Consider the following 19772-nt stretch of genomic DNA (forward strand, 5'->3'; position numbering starts at 1 on the left):
CATGTACCAGTAATTCAAAGACCAAAAGTCTGATTTCTTATAAGGAAAAATGATGATTTGGCTAATTCAGGTCATGAAAGATCCTTGAATGTCATTCCAAAGAAAATCTAATTTTGTTGTGGTGAGACAGTTCTTCCAAGTTTAGTCAATGTTAGTAGTTAGCAGCAGCATTCAAAAAAATTTTTTTTAATCACTTTATTGGGGATAATGGTTTGCAATGTAGTTGTGACACCTGGGTACAACTTCTCATCTCCCTATGATAGATATCTGCAAGATACTCTCTCCCTAATCCTAGGTCCTTTTCCACCATCATTGTAAAGGGAATTGATGGAAGTGACAGGAGTGGGGAGGTGGGGACCAGCTTAATATAGGACCGGGCTGACAAGATTTTGTGCAGTTCTAGCACACAGAGAAAACTCAACTTACTCTTTCAGAGTTTGAGAGAACCCATTATCCAGATGTGTTTGCCCGAGAAAGACTAGCAGCCAAAATAGATCTACCTGAAGCAAGAATACAGGTATGCAGGGACCTTGGGGTTTCATACATTGTCCTTCATGCCATTTGCCTTTTTCTAGAGATAAAGGTGCTTCTAAGAAACACCGGTTATTTGTGTAAAAAGTAACAGGTTCAGTTTGCTAAATACTTTGCTGCCTCTGGGATGAGGGGGAGGGCAGCAGATATGCCAGGTTTGGGGCTGGGCTGGGCTGGACTGGGACTAGGCACAGGGCTAACCTGTTCCAACTGATTTCCAGGTATGGTTTTCTAATCGAAGGGCCAAATGGAGAAGAGAAGAAAAACTGAGAAATCAGAGAAGACAGGCCAGCAATACACCTAGTCATATCCCTATCAGCAGTAGTTTCAGCACCAGTGTCTACCAGCCCATCCCACAACCCACCACACCTGGTAATTTGAAATATTAATTTTACTAGTGACTGTATTTAAACCCATTTGTCCTGAGACTCTGTTTTTCACCATGGCTATCTCTCTGCAGTATCCTCCTTCACCTCTGGCTCCATGTTGGGACGAACAGACACAGCCCTCACAAACACATACAGTGCTCTGCCGCCCATGCCCAGCTTCACCATGGCTAATAACTTGCCTATGCAAGTAAGTGGGGTTGCCAGTGGCCTGCCTAGTGGATGGATGCCCAAGAAGAAGAAATTAGGGTAGATGGGGGCCCTCACTGCTCTGTTTTCACCCGTGGGTGTCATTATAAACCACTGTGATTGGCTTGACCAGTCAAGTCTGAGATAAAAACAGTCCAGCCTTCTAGTTGATTGACTCATTTTTCTTCAAAAACAAACGAACGAACAACCAGACTGAATGACGTTCAAGTTAATCTATCTTTTGCTCATAGAGAATGGTAGCTTGATAATATTAGATAGGGAAGAGGTATGCTGTGGGTAACTGAAACTTGTACCTAGTGTTCAGAAATATTGCTACACATTAGACAATAGGGGGATTAGTATACATAAAATCTGGGTTTACATTAATGCACTCATATTGATAAATACGTAATCTGTGTGTGCATTTTGGATGTTCTGTGGAGTACATGTGAGAAACTAGTGAGAAAAATAAATAAGGATCAAAAATGAGATTTACATAAAAGAATAGGCTTCATATAGAGGCAATGCTATTTTTAATTTTATTTATATATTATTATTTGTTACTAGGGATATTTCTGGGACTCAGTACCTCCACCACAAATCCATTGATCCTGGTGGCTATTTTACTTATATTTTTCCTTTTATTCAATTGATTAGAGAGGAACTGAAAGGAGGGGGTAGTTAGGAAGAGAGACACCTGCTTCATGGCTTGTGAAACCTCCCTGCCCCCACAGGTGGGGAGCAGGGTTTTGAACCCAGATCCTTGTACATGGTAACATGTGCACTCAACTGGGTGCACCATCACCGAGTCCCCCATTTTTTATTTCTTATTTTTCAATCGAACTAGAGCACTGTTTAGCTCTTGCTTATGGTGGTGCCTATCATAACTGGAACCTTGGGGTGTCTGGCATGAAGTCTTTTTGCATAACCATTATGTTATCTAAAAGCCAGCTAGTTTATTATTTTTTTTCTACACCTCACAAAAAAGGGAATAGACTGTCTTTGTTGGAAATCTAGAGTCTTTGTCAAGATCTACGTGTTCAGTTTGTGGCACTCCCTAGGTGCCAGGAAGTGCTGCTGCTATTTACTTGGCATAATAATCTGCCCCTACTCTCAATTCTGTCCCCTAATCCTTATCAGCTTCTTCATATGTTAGACCCAAATTGATCCTATATGATATATAGGAAACTATAGAAGGCAGATGGGTTGTATTAGAATTTTGGAGCCTCATGAATATTTCGTGGGAAAAAGCTGTTCTTGTGGTAGGTCTTCTGCAATGACTTTGTCAAGTCTCCTATTTGTACAACAGTTGAGGTGCTCAGACAGTGGGAGATGGCTAACATGAGCCCTTGATGGAAGCAGTTATGGAACCACACAGATGGTTTATTCTCTACTTGCTCATCTTTTGCTATACTTCTGATCAAGTTAATAGTGAAATAAAAAGTATTTCACAGTCTTCAGGCTAATATTGGAGCAACTAGATAAGTAACCTCAGAAGAATCAGTCACCTGCTTATTTTTATTTATTATTATTAGTGTTCTTTTTTTTAAACCATACCACTTGCTCAACTCTGTTTTTTGGTGGTATAAGGGACTGAACCTAGGACCTCTGTTGCCTCAGACATGAAAGTCTTTTGCGTAACTATTATACTGTCTCTCCTCACCTGCAGTTACCTGCAGTTACCTGTTCATTTTTATTTTTATAGTGTATATAGATTAATGGGTTCCATTAGTTTGTGCTGTTACTACTGCCTTAGAACTGTTTAGAAGTCAGGTTGCCTAGAGGAAGTGGTATTGGGAATTAGAAACAAATTCAAACTGAAATTCTTGCAGAGCCCTCAAGGGCTGCTGCTTCTCCGAATCTAATGCCAGTAGTCATCCTGAGACTTTAATAAGGCCACTGAGTTTCTTATTCAGTTTTGTAGATTGTAGCAACATCTAGGTTTCTGTGAAAATAACAAAATAGGTATATGAGAAAATAATCATATGAATGTTGCTGTTCTGTTAGGCTGTCTCATAGAGCGGTGGTCTACATATTTTAGATGCTGATTTAAAAAAAATAAAAATGTCTGTAATTTAAAATGCATAAAATCCTAACACATGAAAGACAAATAACTGCTTTTAGTATTCATAGGAAATTATTCTTTGAATTTTGGAGTCAGTGACTATGTGGGGGACTGTTATGTCTGTACATTAATTCAACTGTTGAACAAACTCTTTAGCCATTTTACAGAGGTGGGAGTCCTCCTCTAAACCTTATCTAATGTGTCATCTCTCTGAGAATATGGATCTTAGACTAGTAAAAATTTCTACACTTTCAGAGCAGAGTAGTTAAGTACTATCACTTAGCTGCTTCTGACATTGTACTTTTACTATTTCATCCCCAGCTTGCTGACCCATCAGAGCTCATGAAGGGTCCTGTGTACTCTTTTAAACATTTATTTGGTAGGACAGAGAGAAACTGAGAAGGAAGGGAGTGATAGAGAGGGACACACACACACACACACACACACACCTCTATAGCACTGTTTCACCTTTCATGAGGCATTCCTTCTGCAGGTGGGGAGTGGGGGCTTGAACCTGGGTTTTTGCGCATTGTAACATATGTACTAAACCAGGTAAAGTACCATTCAGCCTCCCCTACCCCCCCTTTTTTTTAAACTCAGCTAAGAGAAAGCTTTGTCTTTTCTTTTTTTTAAAAAAAATATTCCCTTTTGTTGACCTTTTTTATTGGTATAGTTATTATTGTTGTTATTGATATTGTTGTTGTTGGATAGGACAGAGAGAAATGGAGAGAGGAGGGGAAAACAGAGAGGGGGAGAGAAAGATAGACACCTGCAGACCTGCTTCACCGCCTGTGAAGCAACTCCCCTACAGGTGGGGAGCCGGGGGCTCTTACCAAGATCCTTAACGCTGGTCCTTGCACTTTGCTACCTGTGCTTAACCCGCTGAGCTACCTCCTGACTCCTAGCTTTATCTCTTCTACAATAAGTTTCCATGTACCTAAAGGGTAGCAGCACACTTTTATAAAATCTAGATTGGAGTTTGGGTTTTATCAGCAAGTTGCTGTTAATTCTCAGACTGTGGCTGGGTATTTACAGACACTTTAACCTTCCATCATTACTGATCATCCTCTTTAAAGAAATTTTTTTGTTAATATTTATTTATTCGTTTTTGTTGCTCTTGTTGTTTTATTGTTGTAGTTATTGGTGTCTTTTTTGGGTAGGACAGAGAGAAACAGAGAGAGGAGGGGAAGACAGAGAGGGGGAGAGAAAGATAAACACCAGCAGACTTGCTTCACCGCTTGTAAAGCTACTCCGCTGCAGGTAGGGAGCCGGGAATTGAACTGGTATCCTGATGCCGGTCCGTACACTTTGCACCACCTGCCCTTCACCTGTTGTGCTACCATCCAACTCCCCAAAAGAGTTTTAATCCCATGAGGTTAACCATAAGAGGTTCATATTCTTCACCAAACTTTTCAAGGAATCCCTTCTTCGGTTCTCTGCTCTAGACTTCAAGATACCAGATTTTGGGGGAGCAGTGTGATCAATAGATTCTTAAACAACTTGGCTTTGTAAGAGCAAGGGTGTGTTTTAATGGAATTCTGGTGCTACAGATTCTTTTATTTATTTATTATTTTGATAGCCAACAAGGTTATCGCTGGGGCTCAGTGCCGGCATATTCCATTGCTTCCTAGGGGCCACTTACTCATTTTTTAAAAAATTTATTTATTCATTTATTTTAAAAAGGAGACATTAACAAAACTGTGTGATAGGAGGGGTACAACTCTACAAAATTCCCACCACCAGATGTCTATATCCCATCCCCTCCCCTGATAGCTTTCCTATTCTTTATCCCTCTGGGAGTATGGACCCAAGGTCATTATGGGTTGCAGAAGGTGGAAGGTCTGGTTTCTATAATTGCTTCCCCGCTGAACATGGGTGTTGACTGGTTGATCCATACTCCCAGTCTGCTTCTCTCTTTCCCTAGTAGGGTGGGGCTCTGGGGAAGTGGAGCTTCAGGACACACTGGTGGGGTTGTCTGTCCAGGGAAGTCTGGTTGGCATCCTGCTAGCTTCTGGAACCTGGTGGCTGAAAAGAGAGTTAACATACAAAGCCAAACAAATTGTTGAATGATTATGGACCTAAAGGCTGGAATAGTGCAGATGAAGTGTTGGGGGGTACTCACTGCAGACTATTGTGTACTTTTGCCTTCAGGTATATATTTTGCCCTAGTTTATGGATATGTGTGAACATATGCTGTATCTTAGGGGACCTGGTCTATATCAAGGTTTTGGCACTTTGTTAGGAAGTGAACCACCTGGAATTAGAAAATACTATGAAAGGAAAGGTCTCACCTGAGTAATGAAGTTGAAGGGTTGTCATTCCACACCTGAAGTCTCTGGACACAGTCTGAAGTGAAATGAAGTATGCTGAGGTGGCACTTGTGTTGATTAGGTTGTGATCGGCAGATGCAATATTATTTGGTATGAACTGAGAGAAGCATGTAGGAAAGTGCGCCCCACCCTAAGGTTCCAGGACTGGGGGAACTATAGGCTCTATAGTGGAAATGTGAGGTTCCTGCTGTCTTAGTGTTCAAGAAGACAGTGGATAGTTATTGTTATCATCACATTATTTGGTAATTGGGTTAACTTTGAAAAGTCCCTTTGTTATGATTTGCTGTATAATACCCAACATCTTGTATATAGCTGTGCCACCAGTTGCTTCTGTTCTCCCTGGTCTAGGCTTTTGAGAGAGTCAACATTTTGAAGACTCAGCATGTGAAGCTATCCTGGCATTCTGGCGCCCAATGTGGGGCCTAACCCGCTCAGCCCCTAGATAAGTGTACAGCTGCTTGTCTTTCTGCAGCCTTGTGTTTTATGAAGGCACTGCGGTTCTTTTTCTCCCTTGAATGCTGGGCTAGCTTTATGTGCGAGAGACCAAGAATTCGTGGCGGTGTCGTAATACAATTCTTTATTGATGCGGGAGCCCTAGAGTCAGGTGTCAGCACAGCAGATTAGGCCACGTGGTGCCAAACTGCAATGGCCACCTCCTGCTCTGAACACCACACCTTCTCTAGGTCAGGATGCAGGAGAGAAAAAAGAGAAGAGGAAGAGAGAGAGTGAGGAAGAGAGGAAGAAACCAGGAACAGAAGCGGGTTTTAAAGGGTAAAAACCGGAAGTGGCAAGTTGGAACAGAGATGGCTAGGAAAGGGGGTGGAGAGAGGCAAAAGGCATGCTGAGAAGGTGGAAGCATCCTTAGCAACTGTGCGATGGTCTTAACTGGTGGGATTAATATACCCTGCAGGTAGGGTGGGTCTCGAGGTAGAAAGAAGATAGATCAGGCAAAACAATGATTATGTAAATAGGGCATACTATCAGCAATGCAACATGGAGCAGGGCGAGCTGGTTTAATGCCGACAAGAGAGAAATTGAGAGAGGACGGGGAAATAGAAGGAGAGAAAGACAGACACCTGAAGACCTGCTTCATCACTCATTAAGTGGACTCCTTATAGGTGTGGGGGATGTGGGGGCTCAAACCTGGGTCCTTAAGCTTGGTAATATGTGCGCTTAACCAAGTGTGTCACCACCCAACCCCCATGCTACAGTTTCTCTTCTTCAGCAGAAGTCCGAGATGAATGTGGACAAAAATTCTATTAATTTTATGGATAGCATCAACTACAAAGTTGTCTTTTGAACTTATAAGACAGTATTTATTTTAAAACTTTGTTTATGAGGGAGAAAGAGAGAGAAGAGACCATTTAATCATATTCAATGTGGGGGTACAAATGTGGAACCTCATATCTTCAAAGTATACATTGTATTGAGCCACCTTCCAGGCCACTATTATTAAATTAAATTATGTTAAATTAAATTTAAGTTTTTTAAAAAAGATTTATTTATTCCCTTTTGTTGCCCTTGTTGTTTTTTTATTGTTGTAGTTATTGTCCTTGTTGTTGGATAGGACACAGAGAAATGGAGAGAGGACGGGAAGATAGAGAGGGGGAGAAAAAGATAGACACCTGCAGACCTGCTTCACTGCTTATTATTTTTTAAATAATTTTCTTTTTAATACTTATTATTTATTTTTTCCCTTCTGTTGCCCTTGTTGTTTTATTGTTGTAGTTCTTATTGTTGTCATTGTTGTTAGATAGGACAGAGAGAAATGGAGAGAGGATGGAGACAGAAAGATAGACACCTGCAGACCTGCTTCACCGCCTGTGAAGTGACTCCCTTGCAGGTGGGGAGCCAGGGCTCAAACCGGGGTCCTTATGCTGGTCTTTGCACTTTGCGCCACCTGTGCTTAACCCACTGCGCTACAGCCCGACTCCTGCTTCACTGCTTATGAAGCAACTCCCCTGCTTTATAAGGTGGGGAGCTGGGGGCTCCAACTGGGACCCTTATGCAGGTCCTTGCACTTCGCACCATGTGCACTTAACCCATTGCGCTACCACCTGACTCCCTAAATTTAAGTTTTTTATTGCTACAAGTATTATCATTGCCTATACAAGGAGTCTACCTCTTCTAGTGGCCTTTTTTTTTCCTTTTTAATTTGATAGGACAGAGACAAGGAGAAATTGAAAGTGGCAGTGCATAGAGAGAGGTAAAGAGACACCTGCAGACCTGCTTCACTGCATATGAAGCATCCCCTCCACCACTCCTACCCCTACCCCCACCCCCACAGGAAGCAGGGGTTTGAACCCAGGTCCTTGTATTTGGTGATATGTGTGCTCAATCAGGTGAGCCATCATCACCCGGTCCCATAATTTTTTATTTCACTAAAGCAAGCTTCAGCTCTAGCTTATGGTGGTGCTGGGGACTGAACCTGGGACTTTTGATGCCGTAGGCATGAAAGTCCTTTTGCATAATCATTATGCTATCTCCCCACCCCTGATTTTAATTTTTAAGCACTCACCATCATTCATTATAATTCTCTCTTCTTCCTACTCCCAACTTAACGGTATTTTACAAACTTGGTACATAAACTTTACTCTAGCACTGGTTATGGAAGAACTGGCCAGAGGCCTAGACTTACCGATAATTAGCACATGGAGTTCCAATACTTTACATGCAGAGCTCTAGGATGTGGAAGACGGAGGAATGGGAGAAAGCCTAGGGATGTAACTGTATGATGTTTTTCTCAGTAACCAGAGGTTTGTCTTTCTTTCTAGCCCCCAGTCCCCAGCCAGACCTCCTCATATTCCTGCATGCTGCCCACCAGCCCTTCTGTGAATGGACGGAGTTACGATACCTATACACCCCCACATATGCAGACACACATGAACAGTCAGCCAATGGGCACCTCGGGCACCACTTCCACAGGTGAGCTGCTGCTCTCCACAGGCTACACACAAATGGCCAGGACAGTTTCTTTTGTCAAGTGATGATGTCTCTTCACACAAAGTTTACCTCAAACTCAAAGAACTTCCTGGCCTTGTATGACGGTGTTAACTCTTTGTTACCTGTTTTTCTGGGGAAAACTAAAAAAAAAAAAAAAAAAGTCAAAGTAGTTAGCAACTTGATACCAATATAGACAGAAAGCAAAGCTCTATTTCCCAAATTTAGTCACAAAAGTCCTATGTAAAGACAAGGTCTGAGACTATGTTTTATAAAGAAGGATTATTAACCAAAGCTCAACAATAAAGACCACCTGAGCTACATGGGGTGAGGGTGGGATGCTTTTTGGACAATCTCTTATCCTCTTTGCCTCTTTGTAACTTTCATTGCAACTGAATAAGTACCACATGGGTTTTCCAGAGACAGTTTTAATGTTGAAATTTCAAATATATAAACAAATGGAGAGTTTTTTTCTTTTGGATGGAGGGGCTTGGGATTCAGTAAGATGTGTAAGTAATCTGGTTTCTGAAGGTGCTACTTCTGCTATAAATAGTGAAATACTTTTAAAAACAAAGTTAAATTGCTAGAGGGAGTCGGGTGGTAGCGCAGCAGGTTAAGTGCATGTGGCACAAAGTGCAAGGACCAGCGTAAGGATCCTGGTTTGAGCCCCCAGCTCCCCACCTGCAGAGGAGTCGCTTCACAGGTGGTGAAGCAGGTCTGCAGGTGTCTATCTTTCTCGCCCCCTCTCTGTTTTCCCCTCCTCTCTACATTTCTCTCTGTCCTATCTAACAATGATGATATCAATAACAACAACAACAATAATAAAAAACCAAGGACAACAAAAGGGAAAATAAATAAATAAATAAATAAATATAAAAAAGTTAAATTGCTAGAAAGTAATTCAGATGTTTTAAAACTTACAAATTCACAATCCATGCTTGTTTTTCAAAGGAAGTATCTACATGGCTATTTCTTTTATCTACTTCTAGGACTCATTTCCCCTGGTGTGTCAGTTCCAGTTCAAGTTCCTGGAAGTGAACCTGATATGTCTCAATATTGGCCACGATTACAGTAAAAAATATTCCAGAAAGGAAATAATGTATTATTTCGGTCAGTGACTCTGTGGACACAGCAGTTGGGCATTTCAGGAAGGAAGGAAAAAATGGCTATTAGAAGCACTTCAGTTCTGCAATTGTGTCCTGTATTGTACAACTGGGGAATGGACTTGAAACAAGGACCTTCGTATGCAGAAGGCACGATATCAGTTGGAACAAATCTTCATTTTGGTATCCAAACTTTTATTCATTTTGGTGTATTATTTGTAAATGGGCATTTGTATGTTATAATGAAAAAGAACAATGTAGACTGAATGGATGTTTGAACTATATTGGTCATGACGTTGTTAAAAAAATAGGAAACCATGATCAACAAGCTTTGTCATAAATTTAAGAGTTTTATCAAGATATATCGAATACTTCTACCCATCTGTTCATAGTTTATGGACTGATGCTCCAAGTTTGTATCATTCCTTTGCATATAATTAAACCAGGAACAACATGCACTAGATTTATGTAAGAAATATCTGTTGGTTTTCCAAAGGTTGTTAACAGATGAAGTTTATGTACAAAAAAAAAAAAGGGTAAGATATAAATTCAAGGAAGAAAAAAGTTGATAGCTAAAAGGTAGAGTGTGTCTTCGATATAATCCAATTTGTTTTATGTCAAAATGTAAGTATTTGTCTTCCCTAGAAATCCTCAGAATGATTTCTATAATAAAGTTAATTTCATTTATATTTGACAAGAATACTCTATAAATGTTTTATACACATTTTCATACAATCATACATTTCTTTTTTTGACCAGAAGTTAATTGTTCTTAGAGATAGTTGTATTACTGTTCACAGTCCAATCATTTTGTGCATCTAGAATTCACTCCTAATCAATTAAAAGTGCTTGCAAGAGTTTTAAACTTAAGTGTTTTGAAGTTGTTCACAACTACATATCAAAATTAACCATTGTTGATTGTAAAAACCATGCCAAAGCCTTTGTATTTCCTTTATTATACTATTTTCTTTTTAACTTCATAGTGTGGTGTTACAAATTTTGTTTTCATATTAGATTTGTATTCTAAACCAGTGCTTATTTTCATACATACTCTATTTTAAGCCCTGATGGTCCTTAAAGAACTAATTTATATAAAGAACATTCAGGAGTGTGTTAGGGAAAAATTATCTTAAATCTCTGTATAGATCTATTCTCATTTATACCCACCACATATATACAAAATAACATTACACAGCTAGTCATTTAATCCAAAAGCTCAAAGTCTAGAAATAATTTGGAAATGTAACAAACTATTACTGGGAATTGTCTTGAATTAGAAGTGGCATTTTCAATCTGGGCAGATTTCTATTGTCAGCCCATTTCAACAATGATTTCACTGAAGTATATTCAAAAGTAGGTTTCTTATACAAGATCCTCTGAAAGCTGTTGCCTTTCTCAAATAGGCCCTCTCCCTTTTCTGTCTCCCTCCCCTTTGCACAAGAGGCATCATTTCCCATTGAACCACTACAGCTGTTCCCATTTGAATCTCGCTTTCTGTGTGGTTGTGGATGGTTGGAGGGTAGAGGGGGGGATGTTGCATGTCAAGGAATAATGAGCACAGACACATCAACAGACAACAACAAAGCAGAGTATGACTGGCCAGTGGGAGTTAAAGGCCTTCAGTCATTGGCAGCTTAAGCCAAACATTCCCAAATCTATGAAGCAGGGCCCATTGTTGGTCAGTTGTTATTTGCAATGAAGCACAGATCTGATCATGTTTAAAGTGGCGGCATGCAGGGCAGGAGTGCTTGGGCTCAAGCAAAGGATGGGGAAAAAAAAGCCTTTGTTGGGTGAAAAAGCTCTGCCTCACACTTTTATTTCTGCCGGTTCTGTGCAACATGTAAGTCAATATTGATAATTTTTTTTTTCTTGCAAACTTTAGCCAAAGACCCAGGGTTCTGACAGTCTAAATTAAATGCCTGCACAGGCAAAAACCTCTGGGGACAAAGACACACTTCATTGAATTGTACTCTGTTCTTTGTTTTGTTTTTAATCCCCAGAGACAAATGATCAGAAATACAGAAACTACTGGAATTATAACATTTCTAGGTCAACCACTATTATTTTCTGGTTAATGGGTTTGCTTGTGAACTGATGTTACATATTAAAATTTTTATTCCACCAGGGTTACTACATATTTAGAGACACCTTCTGAGCAAGAACGCAGTTTTTTTAATGTGTGCATATTGTTTTATTGGATGCCAGCCAAAGCACCTTTGTACACTTCTGCAGTGGAGTGTGCACACTTAAGCATTGCTGGTACAGTTGCCCAGATATTTCTACCTCCTGACATTTTGCTCCTTTCATCCCCTGAGGGACATGTGCCCAGGGAGCAGTCAGAAGGGTTATGTGTGACTGTGTGCTGCAGCTCCTGGCCAGCTAGCTTCTTCCCTGAGAGAAGGGGTGACTTTCAATTGGCTGCGATTTGGGTCAGGGTCAGACAGCCAGTCTTGGCCTGTGGCTCTGTCATGTGGAAACACAGACTTAGGAGAGTGTGGCACCATGGGTGCAGGAGCTGGGAGTAAGAGGGGGAATGCTGTGGGAACAGGGGTGACCTGTATGTGTGCATGTGGGCACGTCTCTGTGTCCATTGAGCAGCATGATCTCCTGGGAACAGTTTGGTTTAGTCCGAAGAAGTGGCTGCTCAGCTGCAGAAGCCCCCTCCCTGGTCCAGGAGGACAGAACGGCTGCCTTGTCTTCTGCCTTCACCTTAGAGAGATAAATTGCCCTTTTGAACAGTGTCACGCTCTCTGGAGTTGGGGGTGGGGTGGGGGGAGCATGGCAGGCACCATGTGGAAGCTGTGCCTGGGAGGTGGCCTTTTACTCATTGCTGCAATAATTTATTTTTGTTTATTTATTTACTGATATGTTTATATATTTATCAGTGGGAACTCCACAGGGATGCTTGATGTTACCCTCAAGATGGTGACCACCTATCTGTGATGTCTTCAGTAGAATCGCAAAATGAACACCCTGCTATTTCTGTCTAAATTTGGTTAATTTAGACCAGATAACAGAATTAGAGCGGAATGTGTTTTTTTTTTTAAATATTTTTAAAATATTTATTTTCCCTTTTGTTTCCCTTGCTTTTTTTTTGTTATAGCTATTATTGTTGTTATTGATGTTGTTGTTGGATAGGACAGAGAGAAATGGAGAGAGGAGGGGAAGACAGAGAAGGGGAGAAAAAGATAGACACCTGCAGACTTGCTTCACCACTTGTGAAGCGACTCCCCTGCAGGTGGGGAGCTGGGGGCTCGAACCGGGATCCTTGTGCTTTGCTACCTACTGCGCTACCGCCTGACTCCCAGAGCTGAATGTTTAAGATGTATTTAAATCATCCTAAACAAAAATTACTTTTTTACTACAGTAAATTTCCAGAATACTCCCACCCAACCACCACTACCACTGAAGGGTGTCTCTTAATGCTTCAATGATATTACTTATCTTCATAATAATGTTTCCTACTTAAGGAAAAATCATAGCTAGGTTTCCTCAGATTCACTCACAGGTAGTATTAAGATTCATCTTTATTCTGTGAATACTTGTCATCTCAGTATGATGTCTATATTCTGTTTATTTCTGTTTGTTCTGCGCCTTAACAAGATAAAGTTTTTTTTTTTCCTTCCTTCTTTATGATGTTTGGCTTACTAATGTCAAACACATATTTTTCCTCTTCCATTTCTAAAGAATAAGACACATATATTTTGGTCTTGGTTCTGAATGACTTAACTGCTCAGGCTTAGTATTGCTTAAAATAAATGGTGTCGGTGGTAATTATCTTCAGAGAAAAGTGAAACTATGCATTAGAAATGAAATTCATAATGGGTTTAAACTAGTGAATAGCCCTACCTTACCTGCTTCATTTTTGTATATTTGTGTATCTGATTCTTTGACATGGACAGACAGAATTGGTTACAGAGTGCTGCTTCCTTTGGAAGTAATGTTATTTTGTTAGTGTCTGTCCACACTGGAGGTAGAGATAAAAAAAAAAAGGGGGGGGGGAGAGAAAAGTAGACATCTTTTGGTGAGTACTAAAGAGACATTCTGAAGGTCTTAGAATCCCAGCACCTGAGAACAGAACTATAGTGAAAATATTTACCCCATGTTAGAGAAAGGCAAATATAGCATAAGAAATGAAAATCATGCAGTTTTGAAGTTTCCAAATATTTAAAAGATATGAGGACATTTCAAATACTATGTTTGACATTGTTCTTGAGTACTGATATCTTTGAGACAAGTTGCTAATTGGGGAAAAAAACAAAACAAAACTGTTACCAGAATTCATATTTCAGAAGGTATCAAACTAGTATGTAAACCTACAGTAGCATTATTGAAGATTATGCTTTTATGTAGCAAGCAGTTGGTATATGACAAATAGTATCTTCAAAAGGAAGATAAACATTTTTAGAAGAAGTGGAATCATATCAAAGAATAGCAAAAAGATAACATTCCTCTCCAGTAGTTTGCTTTTACAAAGTCTGCCTAGTGAATCAGAATAGCAAAGCGCTTGCTTGGATGTGATTTCTGGAAAGCCAAGGTACTCTTACTGGTCAAAATGCACTTTTACTGAGTTTGAAAATTTCTTTTATATTTAAAATAAAGGTTCAAATATGCACATTCAAATTTTATAGTATTTCTCTATTTGCAAAGCATATATTGTCTGGTAATTGGCTGTTAATTTTATATATGTGGTAGCCAGGGTGGTAAATCAATGACCTACTAAGTATTTCTGACAAGCAATTTACATATCTGATGCCCTCACATTTCCTGTTCAGAGTCAAATGCTATGTAATTGTTCTGTTGTGTGTTTGTAGAAAATATATCACAACATGGCAAGAGAAAAGGTTAGAGTTATTAAGAGAATAACATGATAAAAATATTGTCCATAATACTTTCAAAGGATATAGCAAAGCTTTTGTAGAATATCCACACATTATTTATTATCTATGGACTAAATTGAGTTTTTGAAGTTGCTTTAAATTTTAAAAGCACCTTTACTTAATATAAAAGCCCTTTAATTTTAACTGACAGATCAATTCTGAAACTTTATTTTGAAAAGAAGATGGGGAAAGAATCTGTGTCTTTAGAATTAAAAGAAGTGAAAAAAATAAACCAGACATTCTAAAAAAAAATAGAAGAAACCTGATTTTTAGTACTAATGAAATAGCGGGTGACAAAATAGTTGTCTTTTTGATTCTGATCACAAAAAATAAACTGGTAGTGACAGGATATGATGGAGAGATTTGACATCCTGGCAAATCACTGTCATTGATTCAATTATTCTAATTCTGAATAAAAGCTGTATACAGTATGTGTTTATGCTACAGTGGGTTTTTTTTTTCAAGTGACTGACATTCATCATATTGGTTAGACAGTTAAAAAAACCAAGTCTTTGTTTTCTACAATGTTGTCAAGAACAAATAAAGTATAATTTGTGGTATATTAAAAGCAAACTGCTTAAAATGCTAGTTAGAACTGCTTCAAAATATTCCAATATATTTGAGAAAGTATTCTGGAAATTTAGTTTCTCTTAATGCTAGTTAAATGGCAGTTTAAAAATTGAGACTCTACTTAATATGCAAGTTACTCTTAAACTTTTGCTTTTCTGTCTACTACCTGTCAAAAGCTTTAAGAATATGGAACTCAAAAACCTACCAATTTATATGAAAATTGACTCAGTATGCTACATATCCCCAAAGACATGTTTGAGAGGTTAAAATTGTACATACCCAATCAATGTTCATAATTAACAAAGAATTTTTCTGAAACAATGGAAATCTGAGATAGCTTTAGTTTTCTATTTTGTCTCAGACATATACTGTTTAAAAAAAACCCTCTGAGCATTAATAATATATATTTTTCTAGCATTAACTAAGCTGTCAGTTTAAATTTCTATTCTGAGGACCGGTGTGAGGATCCCGGTTTGAGCCCCCAGCTCCCCACCTACAGGGGAGTCGCTTCACAGGCAGTGAAGCAAGTCTGCAGGTGTCTATGTTTCTCTCCCCCTCTCTGTCCTTCCATCATCTCTCCATTTCTCTCTGTCCTAACAACAACGACAACAATAATAACCACAACAATAATAAAAACAACAAGGACAACAAAAGGGAAAATAAATAAAATTTTAAAAAAGGTAAAAAGAATTTCTATTCTGAATTATGTCTGTTGATATAATTTCATAGTGCTGACTTCAGTTTTTTAGGGTAACTAAGCAGACCATCAGCTTCTTACTCTACGCTTTTTAGATGGCAAAGTCATGACATTTTTCTATGCAAAAATGTGTGACTTTTCTGAAGACTATAGATGCACGTACACACACACACACACACACACACACACACACACACACACACACACACAGATTTTGGTAAGCAACAAACTTTTTTTTTGCCAAGGTAGAAGTACAGATGGATTTATTACAGACAGTACACTTTAAAGAATATAGACTGGGCAGCTCCCAAGGGCGGTGGTGGAAACAGTCTCAAATACTTTATATTTATTAACTACCTTATGGAGTCTTGACCCCCAAGTATTATTCTGTCTTCATCAATGTAAATTCATTTTATTAGGTCATCATCTATTATCAAATAGTATTTTATTAAGAAAAAAACCTTAGCATTTTTTGGTGGCAAATAACTTTTTCAGAAATAAAAATATATTCCCTCCAAAACAATTTTGAATTTCATAATGCTTTTATCTGCTACCTGCTGTATCATATGAATGAAGTGTCTTAATACACATACTCTGATGAATACTGTAAGGTATCTTGAATTTTTGACATTTTATTTAAAAATAAAGGGATCTTTTCCCCCCAGAGACAATTTAAAAACAAAATTTTTTTTTGCTATACTGTTTCTTTATATAAAAAGTTGTTTTAAAAAATGAATCGTGGCCTCAATTTGCAATCCTGTGTTATTCAAGGATTGGAGGGTCAAATTGTTAAGAAAAATATTTATATAAGCTATTAGCAATCATAATTAGAGTGTCATATAATTCTTCATGCAATGACTAAAGAGGAATCGCTAGAAGTCCAGGTGCTTCTTGCCTCCGGCCATCATGCCACAGCCTGGGCCCAGCAGCTTCGCGGATTCTGCCAGATCCTGTTTGCTTGAGCGACTCACTGTGTCTGACAAATCTGGAGGCAAATGCAGTCGCTATGGCAGGAGATTTCAGGAGAAGGAAAGAAAGAAAAAAAATTAAAATTTGCTTTTGCCAGCATACTTCAGAATACAATATTATGCTCTGTTGACCAGCATTTAGTCTTACATATAAAATATCCACTAAAACAAGTCTTTAAACCAAAGCCCAATATAATCACATTCTATTCTTTTTTTAAATTTTAAACCAAAATTTATAGTCATTGCAGAAACTGGGGTTTAAGTCTTTGTGGAACATTTCTAGAATCCAAACCTAAATGTAGTGATATTTTTCTTATTTAGAGATGAAAATGGGTAAATAAATGCATTAATATCACACAGTAGTGGGCAGGGGTGTTTTTTGGCTTTACTTTGTTTTTGTTAGTGCTCCAAAATGCTATTTTTCAATCAAATGTGGCTTTTTGGCAATTATGGATTCCCACGAATACCCTTCTCCTTTGTTAAGCTGACCTGATGAATCTCTTTTAAGTGTATGCGTTATGTAAGTACTTACAGTTTTCATAGAAATACTGACAACACAAACTGAAAGGTCAATGTTTTTCATATACTCAGATAAGGTCTGACACGGGCCTCAGTAAGCTAATATCTATGTATGATAATGGATCATGTTTTCAAAATCACAGTAGAGCTCTGAGCATTTACCTATCCCTATCCTAATTTTTTTTTTTCCCTGCAGATATAGGCTGATTTAGCAGGCTCAGTAGAAGAGACCATAATTACTAGACAGTCATGGTAGTTAATTAGAAATATTTCTGCTTCAAAAGGAGTTTTTCAGTTTTTAAAAGGACCTTTATCAAATTTTTTAACTATTGGTGCTCCCAGTCCACATGATTTGTTTCATAAAAATTAAAAACCAAAGTGAAGTTAATGGCAAGGCATGATGCAGCCATCCACTGGTTTTCTAGAGCCAAAGTTTTCTAGAGGTGAACCGATGTGGAAACAACCAAGCTGAAACCTTTCATTTGGAAAACTTTCAGTATGGGAGGAAAAAAGATGATAAAAGCGTACACAAAGTATTGTTGATTTCTTGAATGATAAAAGTTCACATATAAAGTTGACTGAGTTCGGAGTATGGCACCAAAGTAAGAAAGCAGAAGTACACTAGAGTTTGCAGTGAGTACCTCCCTAATACTTCCTCTCCACTTTTCCAAGCTTTGGGTCCATGATTGCTCAACAATTTGTTTGGCTTTGTATGTTAACTCTCTTTTCAGTCACCAGGTTCCAGGTGTCATCAGGATGCCGACCAGACTTCCCTGGATTGAAGACCCCACCAATATGTCCTGGAGCTCAGCTTCCCCAGAGACCCACCCTACTAGGGAAAGAGAGAGGCAGACTGGGAGTATGGACTGACCAGTCAACGCCCATGTTCAGCAGGGAAGCAATTACAGAAGCCAGACCTACCTTCTGCAACCCTCAATGACCCTGGGTCCATGCTCCCAGAGGGATAGAGAATGGGAAAGCTATCAGGGGAGGGGGTGTGATATGGAGATTGGGTGGTGGGAATTGTGTGGAGTTGTACCCCTCCTACCCTATGGTTTTGTTAATTAATCCTTTCTTAAATAAAAAAAATAAAATAAAAAAATAAATAATTAAAAAAATAAAAAAAATAAAAAAAAAAAGAAAGGAGATGAAGGCAGAGCCTTAGAAGTGAATAAAAATGAGCGTCATCTTCCAGTGTCAAAAAAAAAAAAAAGAAAGTTCACATATAGATATATTTTAAATAATTCTTTCTTCATACCTTAGTTTGTTTTAGAAAGGATTTCAGGTAGCAACGAAAGGCCCAGTAATCTAAAAAAAATGCATAACTCTAAAGTCTGAGGTTACAAATATCTTTGTAGTGCTAACTCTATCAGTGTTCATACAAAGGTGACAAAAGGGTAGAAAATTTTATATAAGAAACAACAACTTATTTATGAAAGAGAGAGAGAGAGAGACTGACCAGGGTATTGCTCTAGCAAATGTGGTGCCATGTCCCTAAGCCAGAGATTCATACATGCACGTCTTACATTCTTTTTTTTATATTTATTTTCCCTTTTGTTATCCTTGTTGTTTTTTATTATTGTTGTTACTGATATCATCGATGTTAGATAGGACAGAGAGAAATGGAGAGAGGAGAGGAAGACAGAGAGGGGGAGAGAAAGAGAGACATCTGCAGACCTGCTTCACCGCTTGTGAAGCGACACTCCTGCAGGTGGGAACTGGGGGCTCGAACCAGGATCCTTATGCTGGTCCTTGCGCTTTGCGCCACATGCGCTTAGCCCGCTGCGCTACCGCCCGACTCCCACGTCTTACATTCTATTTGCTGAGCTACCTCCCCAACTCTGGGGATAACCATTTGTTTGGTCAAAATATTGTGATCCACAAGCATATGTTCTGGCTAATTCTTTCCTGATAAGGGGCTTTTTTATTGCTATATAAACACAAGCTGTGTGCAAAAGATCAAAATATTTTAAAACATTAAAAATAATTTCTGAAAATATTCTTCTTCAGTTCCAGCTTGCTGGCATTTATTTTTAATGCAACTATATATAGGATGAAGGACACTATTAAACAGATAAATGACCAATAAAGTTGTTAGAAAGGTCAAGAAAAGCTGTAATGTCCATCCAGTAATATTCCTAGAGTGCTACTCATGTCTCCTTGGTACGGAGCATATAACACAAAGTATTGCTGATTTCTTGAATGATGAAAGTTCAAATATAGATATATTTTAAATAGTTCTTTCTTAATTCCTTAGTTTATTCTAGAAAGAATTTCACATAGCAACAAAAGGCCCAGTAATCTAAAAAAAAAAAAAAAGCATAACTCTAAAGTCTGAGGTTACAAATGTCTTTGTAGTGCTAACTCTACCAGTGTTCATGTGAGGACACAGGAGGGAGACATTTAATTATATGTCTGAGTTTTTATGTTTCTGTAAGATCTTGTTGCTGGTGATGAGCAAAGGAAGTATGACTAGGATGTATGCAAGGTCTGAAAGTTATCTGAACTTAAAAGAAAAACTCACCATAAAAATATGTGCGTATGTGTGAACACTTAAGGTTAGGAACTCATAAAGGTGATCATAAAAGATGATC

General features: G+C 38.6%; 2 protein-coding genes across 7 annotated transcripts in view; one reads left to right on the top strand and one right to left on the bottom strand.

Moving 5' to 3' along the window:
• Positions 1-10524, top strand: part of PAX6 (paired box 6) — a 34211-nt gene extending 23687 nt beyond the window's left edge. For all 6 annotated transcript variants that reach the window (XM_060176635.1, XM_060176639.1, XM_060176638.1 and 3 more), the window contains 5 exons: positions 435-517; positions 753-903; positions 992-1107; positions 8276-8426; positions 9431-10524. In XM_060176635.1, the coding sequence (XP_060032618.1) occupies positions 435-517; positions 753-903; positions 992-1107; positions 8276-8426; positions 9431-9516 (587 nt within the window). In that variant the 3' untranslated portion in view covers positions 9517-10524. The remainder of the gene's footprint in view (positions 1-434; positions 518-752; positions 904-991; positions 1108-8275; positions 8427-9430) is intronic.
• Positions 10525-15937: 5413 nt separating this feature from the next.
• ELP4 (elongator acetyltransferase complex subunit 4) overlaps positions 15938-19772 on the bottom strand; it is a 253659-nt gene continuing 249824 nt past the window's right edge. Inside the window, exon 10 of the mRNA XM_060176641.1 lies at positions 15938-16695. Coding sequence (XP_060032624.1) covers positions 16564-16695 — 132 coding nt within the window. The 3' untranslated portion in view covers positions 15938-16563. The remainder of the gene's footprint in view (positions 16696-19772) is intronic.

This window comes from Erinaceus europaeus, chromosome 17, assembly GCF_950295315.1.
Source record: "Erinaceus europaeus chromosome 17, mEriEur2.1, whole genome shotgun sequence".
Lineage (NCBI taxonomy): Eukaryota > Metazoa > Chordata > Mammalia > Eulipotyphla > Erinaceidae > Erinaceus > Erinaceus europaeus.